We start from the raw sequence: 19,539 nt of genomic DNA on the forward strand, positions 1-19,539 counted from the left end.
TAAAGCTGCTAAAAGAACGCCTTGGGACAGATACCATCCCCTATGATTTGAGGCCCCTAGAGCAAAGCGAAGAGAAAGATCACGTAGTAGCCCCTCTCAGAAGAGTATTTGATGCACTTGAGGAGCCTGTGCTGGTTAATGGGCAACCAGACCACGGCCACTTCGAACTTCGATCCTCCAGTACATTCCATTCACAACTACGGATCTGATGAATTGGAAAACACCCCATCTTCCGCAGAAAAAAAAAAACCTCAGGCTATGATGGACTTGGTGACTTCAATAGTAAATACTCATAGTCCTACTTGGACAGATTGTCGCCAGCTCCTGAATACTCTCTTCACCACTGAGGAAAGGAGAGACATAATTGAAAAGGCACAGATATATTTGCGTGAGCAGGCCAGAGTGGGAAATATTTATAATATTGATCGTCATCTCCAGGAAAACTTTCCCTTGGAAGATCCTAATTGGGATCCAAATAATGCAATTCACCTGGCCAGGCTTACCACCTATCGCCAGACGCTTGTGCAAGGTATCTGCAGGGCATGCCAGAAGCCCACTAATATGTCTAAAGTCTCAGGAGGGTAGACGTGTTACCCATAACACTGTTTCGTGTTCGGTGCACACCCACAAAAAGACTTAAGTTGTCACCTTTTGAGCTCCTGTATGGGAGGCCGCCCTCCTTTGTTCAGGATATTCCAACTGACCTCAAACAAATAAGAGACCATGTGACACAGGGACAAGTGCAATCTCTCTCCCGTGTTTTTGTCTCTCTCCCGTGTTTGTTTGTTTGTTTGTTTGTTTTATCTTAACAGGTGGGCCCTCGAGCGCACGCAGTGCAGCATTGCCGTGCCGATTCATCAGCTTCAGGCTGGCATAGCATATGGGTGAAAGAGTGGAAACGTGATCCACTTGCACCTAAGTGGCGTGGACCTTACACCGTCTTGCTCTCTACTCCAACAGCGGTGAAGGTAGCTGAGGTGACCCCCCTGGATTCATCACTCCCGTTTGAAGAAGTCCGAAGGCAGTTGGACGTGCAAAGGTGACCCCTCTAATCCTTTAAAAACTGACTCTCTCCAAAAACCCCTGTATCTAGCCCTACGGGGAACGGGCTAGGTCACGGGCAACATTAGATGACCGGCCTGCTGCAGCCACACCCTGGAAGCTGGCTGACCTGCGCACGCCTGAAGCTTGAGGAGCGTCTGAACCAGCGACTGTGAGCGGGAAGATTCTCTTATACAATTGATTGACTGCCCCCTTGTGGAACAATTATCAGGGATATTACACATTGGGGATCCTTGGGATATATGTTTTGGTCTTGGTGGTTCCCCATTTCTGTCACTGGGGGAATTATATTGAGGCTAATATTTTTATGCTATCACAATAAGGTAATCTTTTGTGGAAGGAATGCATATGCTAGACATCAACATGATTTTATTATTAATCCTGATCCCTTGGGAAGAGGAAGGGTCCTTGAATCTGACCAAATTTGCTAAATATGGATTCCGCTATGACCACAATATGTGGGTAGGTTTAGCTGAAATGGTAAGGCAATGTTGCAAATAGGACCAATTGCCTTGTTTGCTCTCTTGGGCCAGATGATTCAGAGGGAGGTATGCCCTTATTACCGATACCATTAAATGCCATTGGTATGGTAAGCGAAATGCCACACCAAACAGAAGTACAGAATTTCCCCGGATGGAACTCAACTAAACATTACGAGTTATACCTGTACAAGGGGAATTCTGTGTACATAAATCATCAGATGCAGCTGATTCTACCATGATAGGCTCTTCTCATTGTCACTATACTTGGGATTATATTAAGAATAGTCATACCTGGGCAAACGGTACTACCTATCGAACTCGGAATACCTTGCCCTGTGCAACCCCTTTTATTCATGCATGGAAAGTGGTATGGAACATAACTGTGACAGAGAAAGGCAATCTAACATACTGCACTGTGAACTCTCTACCTCTTTTGCTATTTCGCCTTATGCACTCCACATACCAAAACCCTCAGACCCGATGGTTGTGGTGGATATGTGGAGAATGGGCATACAAGAAACTCCCTTCCAAATGGAGTGGGACTTGTTTCCTGGGATGGGTATTACCACCAATGTGGATTATGCCCACTAATTTGGCCAAGCGTACACGAAGAAACGCTGATATTTCTCATATAGCAGGAGGAAGTACCCAAAGTTGGAGCGGTACTGATGATTGGCCACCAGAGCGCATTATAGCCTATTATGATCCTGCCTCCTGGAATCCTGGTGAGCTCATACAAGGGGCACGGGATCCTATTTATAATCTAAACAGAATAATTTGATTGCAAGCAGTAGTGGAACTTGTAACCAATGTAACGGCCCAGAGTTTGAGACTTATTGCACAACAGTTGGATGAAAGTAGAGCCGCATTTTGCAGCTGAAAATGGGAATGGATTATGTACTTGCCAAGCAGGGAGGCCTATGTGGAGTCTTGAACTTGACAGGGAATGCCTGTTGCTTTAACATTTCTGATAATGGTGAGGCAATCCGTGTGTTGGCCACAAAGATGGAGAGTATAGCACATGTCCCAGTACAAACAAGGGAAGGATGGGATATGGGATGGTTACCTAATGTCACAGGACTCAAAGGGATATTATTGTCTTGCTTGTTTTTCTTGACAGTAGTGGTAATGGTTTTATGTATGATGCCATGTATCATTTCATGTTTTAGAAGTACAATTAGCAAGATGATTTCGAATGAAACTCTACCTCATATCATGGCCCTATACACAGCTTTACCTTAGGAATATGATGCAGATCAAGCTATCAAGGACGCTTGGTACCAAGGTCCTTGAGCTTGAAAGGGGGGAATGTGGCATCTGAATATAGACTGCATTTTTAATCAAGGCATATATTGGCTTATATCTTGATCAGGTTCCTAAATTAAATGGGCTTAGATTTTAAAATGTTTCATGCCAGGCAAGAAGGCCAGCTATTTTTAGAGAACCTTGACAGTGTTTTCCTCCTAGACAAGAGACGCCATCCTGATATATTAGTTGTCAGACATTTGTTTAGAAACCTTCAAATGAAGGAGATCTTTCAATGTTTATGTGAACCCAAGGTCTCTGACATCTGTTCAAGATAAAATTTTAAAATTATTAACCATTTGTTTTAGAAGGCAATAGGGCAAGGAAGGCAAGAGGTGAGCTGGTAATTAAGATTCCTTGTTGAGACACATGTAAGATATATTACTACTTATTTGTCATTTATAGATGTAACAATATATAGCTCTTTGTGTTCCATATAAGGACAGGAGGATATGAGTGTATCTTAAAATTGGTTATAGCAATCAGCCAATAGGAAATTCAAGCAGGCTGATTGAACAGAGGCAGCCACAGGAGGAGCAAAGGGGGGTGGATTAAGGAAATATAAGGGCTGGCCATAATGGCAGGAGGCAGGCCAGAGCTTGGTAACCATATACCACTGTGCCTCTTATTTATTTGTCTGACAAATAAATTATTATTTTAATTTCTCTGTTGCTGCGTTGAATATTTCATTCCAGCTAAGCGTTAACCACAAGCAGGGTGCTACACAGCTACTAAAGAGAAAATGGACAGGAAGGAATCTATAGAAAAGTTAATGTTTAGTACAAAAACATGACTGACAGCTTAACAGGTAGTTATGGACCTAAAAATGGGCAAAATTTGCAAAAATGGGACCAAAGTCTGAGAATTTGAGCTTTCACGTGTTGAAAAGTTTCCAGGTCTCAAGGTTTTGAAATGTCTGTAAACATCCAAACATGGACCACAAATAAAGGTTTAAGTAAGTACACTGAAACATTATAGGGATGTGTTCAAGGTGCTTTCTTACATGCCAAATAGCTTCTCTCCTAAAAACACTATTTTGAGTAAGGAATACATCTGGAATCTGACTAAAATAAACCTTTAACAAAAATTCTATCCCACTTATTTTTCCAGAGACTCAAGGTATTTAAAAAAGAGTAATAAAAACAAAGTAAAACAAGTACAATCCGTAAAAAAAAGACAACATATTTACAGTTACATTAATGAGCTAACAATGCCAACCTGGTTAACAAATTCCAGCAGTACAAAAATAATCATATTTAGACAAAGTCTTTGTTTTTACAAAGCCAGGCTTTACCAAGCACCTGAATCAATGAAATTCATTTGCTAAGAACCCTTGGTTCATCCCCAAAATTTCAAAAATTATCTCTGCTGGCACCCTGTTGCACCTTCTCTGTTTATTCTGCAGAAGTTTATCTTCCATTTGCTCCTTTTCCTTTGTCTCCTATTAGATAGGTCCCTTAAAAGTAATTATTGCCAATTAAAAATTTTCAGCTGTCTGATTCTTAAAATATTTGTGTCTCTTCAGTTCTAACACCTTTAACAGGTAAATCCAGCATTTCTGGTTTGTCCCAGTTAATAAGATTTATTTTCTTCTAGGAGGCTGAAAACAAGAGACATAAGTTTCTGGCACTTGTACAAGCCTTTTTAGTGTGACAGCAGGCCAAAATGTGTGTCAAGGGCCCTTTAAAAGTGTCTTACGGCTTGGCAAAGCTCTTTAATGAGGCAATGAAGCATTTTGGGAATTGTAGTTCCCAAAGGTGAGCTTGCAAAATAAACAGGGGCATAAACTTCCTCCCTCCCAGAAGGCAACTGCTTGTGTGTGTGTGAATGCAAAAAGGGGCTATATGAGTGGAACTAGACATTACAAGCAAACTGATGCAATTCAACCCATGGGCTCCTTTAAAAAACCAAAAAAACAACAACCCCAAACCAATACACCAACTTCGAAGGAGGTGACATGAAGCTGTAAAGTGTGCATGTATGCCCCACTTGACACTTTTCCATTCCCAAACTCCTCTAAGCAGTTTCCCTCAACTATAGCCTTCCAGATGTGTGTCTGTAATAGAGGAAAGCAGCTGTGTTGGGGAGGGAGGGAGCAGACTAAAAATCTTGCAAAGAAAGATTTCTATCTCCCTCCCCCCCTCTTTCACACACACACACACACACACACAGAGAGAGAGAGAGAGAGAGAGAGAGAGAGAGAGAGAGAGAGAGAGAGAGAGATCTTCACACAGCACTTTTTTGCAAGATTTTTAGTGTGGGAAAAGACAATTTGAATTAGACCCAGCTTGCACTTGTGCATAATGTTTCATTCAGCCCTAAATAAAGACGATGCTTGTAAAATGGCTTTCAGGGATATTTACAGGAAGAAGGCAGACAATAGAGACTAGTTAAATGTCACTTTGCAGTGTTGCAAGCAAGCCTATCAAGATAAGAACTTTGCAGGATAAGAACTTTCACTTCCCTATGCCTCAGTTTCCACAACAGAAAAATAATATGTGGGCAACAGAACAAATCCAAGCCATAACTTGCTGCTGCTTCTGCAGTGGTTTAATGTCACAATATTGTCAAAAACAATTCCTCTTAAATGGTCTTGTAAGGAGAATGGCTTCATTTCTGCAGAATCATTAGTGGCCTGTGCAATCTATGGTTAGAAGGCTCTCGTAAACACCAAAAGACCCTGAACACTTTTGTATGAGAAAGTCAAAAGTTTCCCCAAGAGGGTGAACTCATGGTATTTTCTCTAAATATATGTAAATTTAAATTTGCTAGTTGGTTAACTTTGATTCAAATCTTTAAAAATAGATCTGAATAGTATAAAAGAAATAAATAACTCACTCACCTACTTAGTGCTGTTTAAGACTGGCTACATTTTAGGACACCACACCAGTTGCAATACATCCCATTCCCATTACATTGTTGTTGTTTAGTCATTTAGTCGTGTCTGACTCTTTGTGACCCATGGACCAGAGCACACCAGGCACTCCTGTCTTCCACAGCCTCCCGCAGTTTGGTCAGACTCATGTTAATAGCTTCGAGAACACTGTCCTAATCAGCCATAATTATTCCCCGCCTCCCTGGTCTCACTTCTCATGCTCAAGTAGAGAGTACTTCTATGTATGCATAATGGAGGACAACGCTGCCTTTCAGGGACAGCACCTTACACAAGGAATCAGGACAAGCAGAGGGGGCTGCTACTTGAAGGAAATCAGAAATGCTTTTATACATAAGTAATCTTTTCAGAATCTGAACTGAACGGACCTTAGCTTCAGCAAGTCAGGAATGATCATCAGATCCACACACCCTCTTCAGCCCCCAATGCTTCCAGCCTTCCCTGGTACACCAGGCTAGTTAGCTTTCCCCTAAAACCCTAATACTAATAAAACACTAGTAGTATTAAACCCTAAGGTGAATAAATCTGCAATCCCCAGGTAAATTGAAATGCAGATTCTTAATCTTAAGCCACAGGATAGCAAGATGAAAATACATATCCAAACTGGCTCTGTATGTGACACTCCCATTCCTTGGCAAACAATGCCTGCCTTCCTCACAAGGCACAACTTGGTCTTTTCCTGTGTAAAGCACATAATGGGTATAGACATGGTCTCTACCCCCAGTCTAGTGCCATGTTCTAGAGGTGCAAGTGCAGTGGGTGGCTTGGGGCAACAGGTGAGCAGTGGCGTAGCGTGGGGGGTGCAGGGGGGCCGGCCGCACCGGGCACAACATCTGGGGGTTAGGGGGCGCAAATCCACGGGTTAGGGGGTGCAAATCCACGGGTTAGGGGGCAGAAATTACTTGCCTTGCCCCGGGTGCTGACAACCCACGCTACACCACTGCAGGTGAGGGAATGGTTGGATGGATAAGTCATAACCTGTGAAAGGTACCTACACAAGGAGAACTGCAGTAAGAGGTCCACTTGAGCTGGGCAAGGCTTTTCACCTTGATACTGCCTACAAACATTGAACAGGGGTATCTGACTTTGCAAGTGTCCCGACCAGACACCTCTAACTGCAACGCAGCAGGAAAGGGGAATGAGAAACTTTAACAGCAGAATATTGCACACTCCCCCCCTTTTTGCCTAGGTTCCCCCTCAGACCTGCCCCCAGGCATCGTTTAATAACATTTTTCTGCCATTAAAAATGCTCTTAGAGTGAGGGAGTTGCAGTGAACTTTCTTCATTTAAGAAAACACTGTCACAGCTTTCCACAGGGATAACTACAAATAAAATTCAATAAGGTTCCAGCTAGTAATATTTTCCATCTTGGTATAGATCGGCGGATGATATGCACCGGGAGCCTACATGACAACTGACCCAGTTTCCCTAGGGAAATTCATACTGTGAAAACCATTACTTTTAAGTGAAAGTCGTCTATTACTCTCAAAGGACTGGTTCTAACATAATATTTTCCTCTGCAGGAGTCCTTTTGAAATGACTTGTAGAGATGCACCCATTGATTTATTTATTTTTCCAGGAAGAAAGAAAAAAGACGCATAAGCAATGTTTTAGATCCAGAAGGCAGTTCAGTCTGCTACTTACCATATTACAGCAGTCACCTTTTCTCCTTAAGCACCCAAGGCCAGAACTTACAAAACCGTTCTGTTCTGTTATACTTGGCACTCTCGGGCTCCTACATCATTTCACTTAGGTTTGTGGTTCAAAACTAATTTCCATAAGTTATGAAGAACACCTTACCTCTGTCACTGTCATAGAGATATGCAAACTTGGTCCACTGGTAATATTCAATCAAGCTCAGAAGTGCTCCCTTGAGGTCTGGCCTCATCTGGATGACAAATGGGTGTGTTCCATCTGTTGGGAAGCTGGGTGTTATGAAGGAGACATGAAGTGTTCCACAAAATGATGTGATGGTATTTACAGACTTCTTGTCATAAAATCCAAAAATAGCAAAGACTCCTCTTGAAAACTGGGAGCAAACTAGGAGAAACAAGCAAAAAGAAAACGTTTTACAACGTGCAACTGATCTGCATTTTTTAAAATAGAAAAATGTACAATTGCCCCCACACCTAAAAAGAAGACATTTAAGACAAAACATTGGGAGAATGGTTGTATTTATTAACATTACAAAATCAGATGAACAGCAAGCCAGATATACCAGATCAACCAAATTCAGAATGTAAGGGCAGGTGAGAAGGCATTGGCTGAGACTGATCAGCAATTTTGCCAAGAAACTGAAGCTATTCAAACAAATCCCTGTAAGAAGTTTCCTCTTTATATCCCCAAATACTTCCATGTTTTCTTCAGCGTCATCCTGATTAATGCCACACATATATGGCATCTGTATAATATGTGCATGACACCAATAAGGGTGGCAATGATGCTTAGGCAAGATCAAGAAGTTCAGCTCCAGGTAACCAAAGATAACTGTTGTCTAAACAGACATGAAACTGAAAGGCATGCATTTGTGAAGCTTGCAACTTCATCAAAGACATTAGAAAAACTGAAATTTCAATTAACATTCCTTACTCTACTTACCCTACATAATCTAATTTGCCCTTGATAGTGAAGTTTGTTTGTTAGTTTGTTTGATGATGATCATCTACCTGGAAAAACATTTGACATATTTTGCCCACATTGTTGCTTATTATTGTAGCACACTTCTAATTTAAATGTGTGCTATTCATTTTAAACTATCTTTAGAAGTGGCTTGTGAAATGGTTTGATGGGTGACTACTGCCTTCCTCCCTGACCTGCCACAGAACGGGAGGGGGGAGAGAAACTGACTTCTGTGTAAGGTAGCATGTAGTCTGATCCCAAGGTGCATCCACCCTCCCCCCTGCTATTTAGTCATCTTTCCTATAAAGACCACCTGAGTCCAAATTAGCCATTCACCCTTAGTGATGCTCAGGAAAGTGTCAAATCTGATTGACTCCAGAGTTTCCGTACCATCATTACATCCAGCATGTGAACCTTAATTGGCTAGAATCACTTAAGAAAGAATGGAACAGAGGTTTTTAAGTGGTCACTCAAGCAAAAGGAAGGAAATGACTGTGAACAAACATTCACAAAAAGTTGAATTTAAGTTTTTACAAGACTTTCTGACTTCCCTTCTTGAAATTGCTGCATTTGAACCAAAAATGTTACCTAGAGAACACATGGCTGATCCATAGCAAACACTTTCTTCCTACTTTCTTTGATCCCAGATGACTCTGTTAGGTATTATTTACATGCTCACTTTTTAGCTTTGCATTGCCTCTTGTGGACTAGCTGATGTTGTGCTATAAAACCTTTCAGCAACTACAACTATTATTTCTATGTATTTATGGAGAAATACTGGTTCACACTAATGCAAAGGACATAAAAACACAAGAGGAGCAGTCTAAGCACTGCACTTTGTGTTCCAATGCTCTGTTTCATTAAGCTTTTAATATCAGCATTATAGGACTCAGCAGAAGAAGGTCCTTCTCCATGGCACCTCAGGTCATGGAGCAAGAAGAATAATCTCCTGGGTGTAAATAGAGCACTGATTGTTTCATTTTTATTACCATCTCAGACAATAAAAGCCTAAAACAATGCTGATTGTTAAAGCCTGGATGAACCATCCCATCTTTTTGGGTCATTCTCTTCAATGACTCTGCAAATGCAGCTTGTTTTCAAGGTGTTAAACAGTCCATAGTTTTATTTACTAAATGGAAAAAAGTGGACACAATGGTTAAAAAATACTTCTGGTTTAAAATCTTGCTGCCACCACATGCCCTGATGACTTTTCATCTCTCAGGTGGAGACACTGTTTGTCTAATCAAACTCAGTGGAGCCCCCTAGAGAATGCAGGGACCCCATGTCTCTGTTTTGCTCTGTTGGTTGGCCACACCAAACTGCAATGGCATGTGAAGAACCAACACTGAGAACCTAACTGAAACCATGTCCTATGCACTTAAATGGCGCACACCCCATACATTTTCCCACCAAACTGGTTTACTCCCTCACTGAGCTACAATTCCTAGCATCCTTAACAAGCTACGGTTCCCATTAATCATTTTTTTGAGAGGGCAGTGGTTCACCTAACAACTGGTTAGCAAGACTGTTCTGTTGTGCAATAGATTTTCTAAATAAGCCGGGTCTCTGCTGGGTACTTTGCTTTGATTTTCTCTTAGTTGTATTTTTATTTAAAGGTTTGCTCCCTCACCTGGGCAAGAACCAGTGGTTTAGAAGTAAACTCTTAGCATGCACCCATGTGGATAGCACAATCTAGAATCAATCTAGATTGAAAGCAGCATGTTCTGGATGGATAGAAATGACATTTTCCTCACAAAAGAACTAGACAACCATCACAAGGATTACCGTAGTTTCTATATATGAAGATTGTAGAGGTTTTATATGTGACTTTTCTAAGCAAAGTATATCTTGAGCCTTCAGCTTCTGCCAGCCTAGGCACATGCTGTGCTGCTGCTTTAAAACTGGGACTGATCAAGTGTTGAGTTTTCCCTGCCGCAGGGCTTTGTAAATCATGGTTTTCCCAGTGAAACTGTGACAACCAGAGCCTCAGGCAGGGCCTTGCCAAGACATTTTGCTACCTGGGGCGGAACAGCATGGTGTTCCTGCTTCCAGGTCAAGGTACATAACATCCAAGGCTGGTTAAGTTATTTTGGAATTTGAAGCAAAAATATAATAATAACCCCCAAAACAATTCTGCCTCTCCTAGCAGTAAAAGAAACAAAACAACAACAACAATAAAAATAATTGCATAACTAATCATTTGCTACCCTTTCACGATACCCCATATCAGCTGTCTGTGGCAACCCTCTCACTTTGCCCAATGGCAGGGCCAGCCCTGAGCTGGTGGTCTCCTTAATTGGTTTTAGATAACCCACAAGAAACAAGAGAAAAATTGGCCAAGTGTTGCTTAGCAACAAATTACAGCTCTTTGCTTTCCTCTTTCTTCCCCTCTATTTGCTTCGTTACTTGATGACATTCCATTGATTGGCACCACAAGCTCTATTTAGCACATTATGAAGCATATTATTAATACTTACCAATTTCTCTCAGCATTTCTTGATTTGTGTGAGTGTTTTGCCTAAGTAATTGTCAGCAACATAAATCACTATACCCTACAGCTAGCCATCAGAGTTGTGTATCAATTGAGGCTGTCACTTACAATACAGCTATCTATTTTATTGTTACTAGTGAGATGAATAGTCAGAGAAATATCCCTTTATCGTATCAGTTATTGGTCTCTCTCACGTTTGGTACAAACCTTTTGTAAATGCACAAATTTCATTATCATGTGTGACTCCTCATATTCACTCATAGAATAAACAACTGAGAGATCACTGTGAGGCAATGACCTATTGTTGATGTGTTCTTACTAATATTATATAAAAACCGAAGGGAACAAACTGTTGTACAGTGGTACCATGGTTTACGAACTTAATCCATTCCGGAAGTCTGTTCTTAAACCAAAACGTTCTTAAACCAAATTGTACTTTTCCATAGCAGTGGGGGACTCAATTTACAACTGGAACACACTCAACAGGAAGCGGAAACATGTTCTGCTACCAAGGCAAAGTTCACAAACCTAAACACCTACTTTCGGGTTTGCAGGGTTCTTAATCCAAGTTGTTCATAAACTAAGTTGTTCATAAACTAACCAAGGTACCACTGTATAGGTTCTCTTGAAACTAGTTCAGCTAATAGATCTCACTGCTAGTATAAATAACAGTGAGTGCATACCTTCACAAAGAAACAAAAGTGTTGGTTTCAAATAACAGTCTGGATGCCATTTGCTACTAAAACAGGAAACAGGGAGGCAGACAAAACCGGAATCCATTCTTATTTAAAGGAGAACCAATCCAATTCACACCTTCTGAAACAATACACAAATCAAAATACACCCACCCTTCAAAGCTCACACTTCTCTGAATATCGAGAATACTGTAAAGAAGTCTTATTATCAATATTCAAATGCAAATTTCTGGTTGAATTTGAATCCATCTTAAGTACATCACAGGAAGTTAATATATAAAGTTTTGAGAACACATTTCAGCCCAATGCAACAATGCTTCTTTTAGAGAACAAGTGATCAACACGCTAAGGAATATTGACCAATAATCACATCTTTGTTAGGAAAGGCCAAAGATAAAAAGCTGCAAGTTGTACTCAAAATGGAGACAAAGAGACAGCAGCCAGGAAATGAGACCCAACAACTGAATACCTAATTAGTGATTTTGAGAATGGTTCTTCATTTGCTAAAAAAGCCAAGTTAGAAATGTTACAAAGGGACATCAAAAGCAAGCTGCAAACAACAGTACATGGAGGCGGGGGAAGTATTTCAGAAAAATAAAACAGGAAGAAAACACAGCTGTCAGGCTAAATCCTCTATTGGCAACGGCCTTACAGAATGTGGATTAAAGACCAATGTGCAGTGTTTTCCAAAGCTAGCAACTGTCTGCGGTGAAAAGTGAGGCACAGAAGAGCCTTCTAGAACCTGACTAATCCTATACTGGAAGAGTAAAAACCCAATAAATGAAAACTAGGGGGAATTATCTACTCTATGCACATTATAGGGTTCCTTCTCTGGTTGTCATATTTCAAAAAGTGAAATATTTTGTGAAATCGTGTATGTCTGGAAAATTCCGGACATATAACAACCCTCCTTCACTCTTGCAACAAGCAACTCAGGGGCCCCCAGGCTCTTTGATTCTCTCCAATTAGCCAACTTATTTCACCTCTCTCTCATTCACAGCAAAATTTAACCCCTCTGAGGCAAAGGAGGAGAAAGGTGCTCCCAGCACCCAGAGTGATGCTCGTGGGGCTAGCCACCCACCAGGGCAGGGCTAGACACCCACGGCGAGCGTCCTGGGAGGGGGTGCTGGCCGCGGTGAGTGTCCGAGAGGTATGTGTGGCGTGGCGATGTCACCCCCCAAGGGATGACACCCAAGGCAGGCTGCACCCCGCACCCCCTTTCTCCACCAGTGCTCTGAGGCTGCATGCAATCACCTACACTGTCCTCTTGACTGTCCTGTTTCATTTTGATATGTTGCTCCACATACCCTGACACAAGGCCCTCCCTCTTCACACAGCATAGCCAAGGTGGTCAAAAGTAGAGCTGCCATATTTCAAAAAGTGAAAATCCGGACACAAAAGTTGTAGATATGGCCCAATATGGGCTGCCAAATGCTTGGGTCTCCCCGGACATTTTAGCTGTATGGCAGTCCTATCAAAAGTCACTTCTTTTGCTCCTCTCCCCCTTGTCTAAAAGGTTGCCCACCACTGCCATATACAACACATTTCTATCACCAAAAGAAAATCTTCAGTGCAAATAAGAGCACAACTGCCATGCCTAACCTATTGCTTTGCATACTAGTCTTGTACAGAATTGTTTTCAAAGGACACCATAGAAATGGCAAGTTCTGTGCTTCTGTGTTGTATTTCATTTGCCAAATTATCATCTGCCACTGCTCAATATGATTCTAATGAGTATTATTATGGTTAGTAATGGCAATTGTGCCTAGAATCCTTATAAGCATAGTTGGTCTAGAACTTTATTTAAAAATACTCTGCTAAAAGGACAACCTGAGTCTAACAGCCTCCTCCCACTGTCTCTCCACCCTTTTTCTGGAGAAGTCCCATTCTATTCCTATTCTCTGAATGGGCAATTGGATCATGGTTGTTGTCTGCTGAGGATGAAGAAGTTGTGGCTCTTCAACCAACTATTGATTCCAAAATGAGCCAAAGAACTACGGTTTTAAATAGTTCCTGGGCCTATCTCCAAGAATGAAGTCAGTTCAGAGTCAGGCATGGGGAAGGGCCAAATTCAATGGGAGAGCAAAACCTCTGCCTACAGAAGGTTCCAGGTTTGATTCCTAGCACCTCCAGGTAGAAAGACCTCTGTCTGAAACTCTAGAGAGATGCTGAAGCTGCCTTAGTCTGAGTCAGATCATTTGTTTCATATATTCCTAAGGCCTCTCACTCAGATGAGAAAATAAGCCAATGTTGGTAATAACATAAATAGTGAGATATTTAGAAATATCTAGCCATTGATATATCTCTGTGAGAGTGGGATAGTGGCGCAGCTTATTGTGCAGTCTATAACAGCTTTGGCCAATCTGGTGCCCTCCAGATTGGACTTCATAGTCATGCTGGCTGGAGCTGGTAGAAGTTGCAGAACAAAACATCTGGAGGACACCAGATAACTGAAGAATGATCTGTAGCTATATTAGTACTGAATAGTGCTATTAAAGCTGGTGAGTTTTCAGAATCACGCCCCAGAGAGATAAAAATAAATGCTAATATTCAGTGATGTCAGTCTGATTTCTAACATTCACTGCAGTAATGAGCATAATTACCACGATGCATATTCATGAACAATATACAAAACCACATCATCTGTGGTAAAAATAACAGACATTATTGAGTTATCAGCTAATCAACTCCAACACAATAAAAGTTTACTCGCAATTTAAATCGGCAAAATCTTCCTAATTAAGACAACTTGATGAACAAGATATTATTGTGATTTAATGGCAGTGCCAATTAAGAGAGGAGGCCATCTAAAAATAAAACCTGTCTTTGAAATTAAAAATGAAAATATATCACTGTACACTAATATGAGTTGAAGGCATAGTGCATGTATTCTTTATTAATTTATTACTTGGTGTTTATTTTAACCATTTACCTCTCTTTTAAATCAGAACCAGTGAAGGCGGTGAAGGTCCTGTGTGAGTGTCTGGAGGCGGTTGGAGGATGGATGGCGGCTAACAGATTGAGGTTGAATCCTGACAAGACAGAAGTACTGTTTTTGGGGGACAGGAGGCGGGCAGGTGTGGAGGATTCCCTGGTCCTGAATGGGGTAACTGTGCCCCTGAAGGACCAGGTGCGCAGCCTGAGAGTCATTTTGGACTCACAGCTGTCCATGGAGGCACAGGTCAAATCTGTATCCAGGGCAGCTGTTTACCAGCTCCATCTGGTACGTAGGCTGAGACCCTATCTGCCTGCAGACTGTCTCACCAGAGTGGTGCATGCTCTGGTTATCTCCCGCTTGGACTATTGCAATGCGCTCTACGTGGGGCTGCCTTTGAACTACAACTAATCCAGAATGCGGCAGCTAGACTGGTGACTGGGAGCGGCCGCCGAGACCATATAACACCGGTCTTGAAAGACCTACATTGGCTCCCAGTATGTTTCCGAGCACAATTCAAAGTGTTGGTGCTGACCTTTAAAGCCCTAAACGGCCTCGGTCCAGTATATCTGAAGGAGCGTCTCTACCCCCATCGTTCTGCCCGGACACTGAGGTCCAGCTCCAAGGGCCTTCTGGCGGTTCCCTCACTGCGAGAGGCCAAGTTACAGGGAACCAGGCAGAGGGCCTTCTCGGTAGTGGCGCCTGCCCTGTGGAACACCCTCCCATCAGATGTCAAAGCGGTAAACAACTACCTGACATTCAGAAGACATCTGAAGGCAGCCCTGTTCAGGGAAGTTTTTAATATGTGACATTTTAGTGTATTTTTCATCTTTGTTGGAAGCCGCCCAGAGTGGCTGGGGAACAAAGCCAGCCAGATGGGCGGGGTACAAATAATAAATTATTATTATTATATTATTTGCCATGTAATCTTGAACTTTATACCCTATTGTGTCTAAATATCTATTTCCTTTATTCTAACAGTTTATTTTACATTTTTGCTCACTGGAGGTAGCCAGTTTCTAGTTGAATTTAATACATTTTGTTTACCACCACTCACTGCGTACTCCAGAACTCTGAATGTTCTCCATATCACACATTTCCTCACTCAGAGAGTAGTTAAGACCATTTGAACAACTGCGCATGTTAGAATCATTCAGCTACCCGCTGAAGTTACATATATACACAAAGAGACTCACTAAGACCGTCTACTGATGCCAGAACAGAGGTTCAGAGCAAGAAACTACATAGAACAGTGGATTATAATTGATGCAGTTTTATAGAAACTTTTTATAGGGTAGCCACAATAGTCTACTCTGACTTCAATGGCTAGTAGCCATGACTGCTATGTTCTACCTTCCCTGATGGGACGCAACATGCCTCTGAGTGCCAGTTGCTGAGAATCACAAGTGGGCAAAGTGCTGTTTCCCATAGGCATCTGTTTGGCCCCTATGAGAACAGGATGCTGGGCTAGAAGGGCCTTGGGCCTGATCCAGCAGGGCTCTTCTTAAGTTCTCATGTTCTATAAGGAGAAACAGCCTCCTTAAATATAGAATGGCCTTTGATATAAAGAATTCTTGCCATATAAAGAGGAAGGGGACAAATTTCACATCACTCAAATTATCTAACACACTGCTGCATGCCACTGGTTGTAACAAAGGACAGGATGCCTATACAGTGGTAGCTCCGTTTACGAACTTAATCTGTTCCGGAAGTCCGTTCTTAAACCAAAACCGTTCTTAAACTGAGGCACACTTTCCCTGATGAGGCCTCCCACTGTCGGTGCCATTCCATCGTTCAGCTTCCATACTTAGACCGAGGTAAAGTTTGCAAACCAGGACACTACTTCCAGTTTTGCGGAGTTTGTAAACCAAATAGTTTGTAAACAGGGCTGCTCTTAAACCGAGGTACCACCGTACTAGCCTTCTGGAAACAGAAGAGGTGAATCAAAAAGTGTTTGCTCTAACAAGGAAAGAGGCTGGATGTTACACTTGCATACTCACTGCAGATCCTGAACTGATGTTGAACTAGATGGCCTTTGTAAGGAATGAAAATGTCACTTTTTCATAAGAGTTCAAAAGGCCTCAGACAGTTGCAACACCAGAATAGAAGGTTGCATCAGTTAGAAAACCATAGGCTTGCTTGGCGGCTTATCTTTACTGGCTTGGGATTAGAAGGCCCCAAAACAGGGTGCCTTGCTGCTAGAATGTGGTTTATCTAGACACCTCAGCACGCTTCGGCAGGGTAGGACTCGTGCATGCCTATGGGGTGTTCGGGATGTGGCTTTATCACTGGGGTAAATGTGTGAGAGCATAGGAACATGTTTCTTGATTTGGGCAAAAGTAATTAAGAGTGATGGTCCCTGAATTCAGAGGGATGGGAGAAGTCAACAGGGGTGGAGAGTTCAATATTTTAATTAGGTGATCATGATAGGCTGTAAGCCCTGTGCACCTCCAGCCAATGGGGGACAGGGGAGGGAACTTTTCGCTCAGAGTTGGAGAGATATGCCTGTGTTTTTCTGAATTTGGACGTGCCTGCTTTGCGGACACCCATCCTTACAAGAATGTGTAATCAATAAACTCTTTGCTACTTCACCAACTTTGCTCAGATTTTATTTTAAGGGTCCCAAGACTCTGAGTCTTGGATCAGTGTTTTATATCCAACAGCCTTCAAGTTCCCTTCCAATTCTATGATTACATGAGTCTCATTGGAAACAAAACACATGTCTAGTAATAGATATGTTGCCTGAAGGCCAGAGGAGAAATGGAAAATGAAAATAATGCTAAGGTTATGAAAGATTTGAGGCCATTTCTGGGTCACTTCAAATCACACCTATTTTTTCTTCTTCATTAATTTTCACTTATGAGGCAGAAATTGTATGCTGATTGGATCGAGGTACCCTAATGCTAGAGTGAAAAGAAATTGTGCTGGTGTTTCAGGAGGTGAAATAGATCAGGAAGGCATACGCAAATTCGTCCAGGACTAGTTTCAAGGGAGCTCTCTATTAGGGTAGTAAATGCTTCTGTGCTAAGGGAATCTAAGCTGGATAAGATGCAGGACTGCATTGCTTGTTAAGAGATATTGCTTATAAACCCCAAAGTAAAAGAAAAATCATCACGAACAACAGTTTTTCTTAAGCACCACCAGTCCCAAAGGGTGCGCCATTTAAAAAAACCTGAGTAAAACTGACAGGACTGTCATAAAAGTAGCTACTGCATGTATGACACTGGTGATTTGTTTTTACAAACGAGGCTCTCCCTACCAGAAGGATTTGTTCTCATGTTTTATGAGGTTATGATCATTTAAAGGAGATAAGCATCCATTATGATATTGACAAAAGTTATTTGGTAAACAGAATCTTGGCAATGGCAAGCAAATGCTGTAATCTGCAAATATATTTCCCAGCAGGGCCTGCCAGCAAATACAGCCTTTCAGGCATTTCTGGATAGCTGTATGAAAATCAGCTTTCCTGAAATCCAAACTGCACATTTCTCTGTGCCCATCTTTAGCTTTCCATAAGAGCATGAATTCTAGCATCATACCATGATTGCCCCCAAAAGTTCCAACTCTAAGTTAATTTAATCTTCTTCTTCTTTATTTATTTTTTATTATTATTACTTGTTTTTGTAATAAGGAATGGAAAACAGAAAACTGCTGATTTCAATAAGTTCTTTGTCAAACATAAGAACAAGCTAAGCTTTAAATGTGTTTTAAGAACTTGGCAAAAAATGTTCATGTGCTGGTAAATAATTTGTGATTAGAATATATGGCTTCAAATATTTTTCCTGTAAACCTAGGCCACTTTAGGACACAGCTATATAAACCCTGTTCACAGAATCTGGTGTGCAAGTAAGATAGGTAGCTCCCAGTCTATATTTTCTTTGCACAGGGGAAAAAGCTGAGTTCAGAATTCAGCTTTCAAATAATTCCAGATTTCATTTTGTGTTTGTCTCTTAAGGCAAGCTCCCAGCCTCACTACCACAAATGTAAAATTGAAAATGTGTGGGTAATATCAGCCGGAATTCTGAAACCCAGAGATTTGCTTTTGGGAAAGGGGAAAGGTTTGCATAGCCAAGCACTTGACCCTCCCCATGTGTCAACAAAGCCAGATTCAATCATGGAAATTTTTTATTTTTTAAAAAAGTGAGCTAGTTTCTATAAAAATAGGGAAAATTAAGCAAACCTGAATGATTTGTACATAATTCAGCTTTCCTTGGTTCAGAATTAAGACAAATGTATTGTAAGGCACATCTTTTTTTACTTAGCATATTGTTTTAACACCACTTGCTAAAAAACTGTGAATATGGAAACAATCCAGCCAAAGGAAAGTGTTTTTAAAGATTATTTATTTCATTTTAAAGGACTTAAGCACATAGTTGTCGCTCAGTTTGATATCAAATTAGTTTGCTTTGGCAGGATTGTGTCCATAAAAATTTAGCAGGTAAAACAAAAGAGACGGGCATTGTGCTATATCTGTCCTGGAGTGTCAACACAAGGGGGCTTGTGAAGAAGGCGCAGCAGAGACTGTATTTTTTGAGAATACTAAGGAAAAACCATCTTCCGCAGAAACTGCTGCTTGCCTTCTATCACTGTGCCATTGAGAGCGTGCTCACTTATGGCTTATGTGTGTGGTACGGAAGCTGTACTACCCAGGACAGGATGGGGTTGTGCAGGGTTGTTAAGGCAGCAGAGAGCATTGTTGGCTGCCCACTCTCCACCTTAGACCAGATTTATGCCACAAGGTGCCATAGAAAGGCACTGGACATAGTAAAAGATCCATCGCATCCTGGTCACTGTCTCTTCGAGCTCTTACCGTCGGGACGGAGATACAGGACGATGAAGACAAGAACGAGCCGTCTTAAGAACAGCTTCTTCTCCAGAGCGATCTCGGCCCTGAATGGGAAGCCCGGACTTTGAAAGTCATCTAATCTCCCTTGCTGTATTATACTGTATTGTTTAATTAGTGTTTTTATGGAGCAGTCAAGTAATTTCGTTGTCTCCGAAGGGGGCAATGACAATAAAGATATTATTATTATTATTATTATTATTATTATTATTAT

The 19,539-nt window shown here is 41.5% G+C and overlaps 1 protein-coding gene across 6 annotated transcripts in view; it reads right to left on the bottom strand.

The window, feature by feature from the left end:
• GRIA2 (glutamate ionotropic receptor AMPA type subunit 2) overlaps positions 1–19,539 on the bottom strand; it is an 80,397-nt gene that overhangs the window by 33,492 nt on the left and 27,366 nt on the right. For all 6 annotated transcript variants that reach the window (XR_014011648.1, XM_081208265.1, XM_081208264.1 and 3 more), the window contains exon 3: positions 7,543–7,782. Coding sequence is in view for 5 of the 6 variants with exons in the window: in XM_081208265.1 (XP_081064391.1) it covers positions 7,543–7,782 (240 nt within the window). In the remaining variant the exon portion in view is untranslated. The remainder of the gene's footprint in view (positions 1–7,542; positions 7,783–19,539) is intronic.

The sequence above is a fragment of the Podarcis bocagei genome (assembly GCF_964188305.1).
Source record: "Podarcis bocagei genome assembly, chromosome: 9".
Lineage (NCBI taxonomy): Eukaryota > Metazoa > Chordata > Lepidosauria > Squamata > Lacertidae > Podarcis > Podarcis bocagei.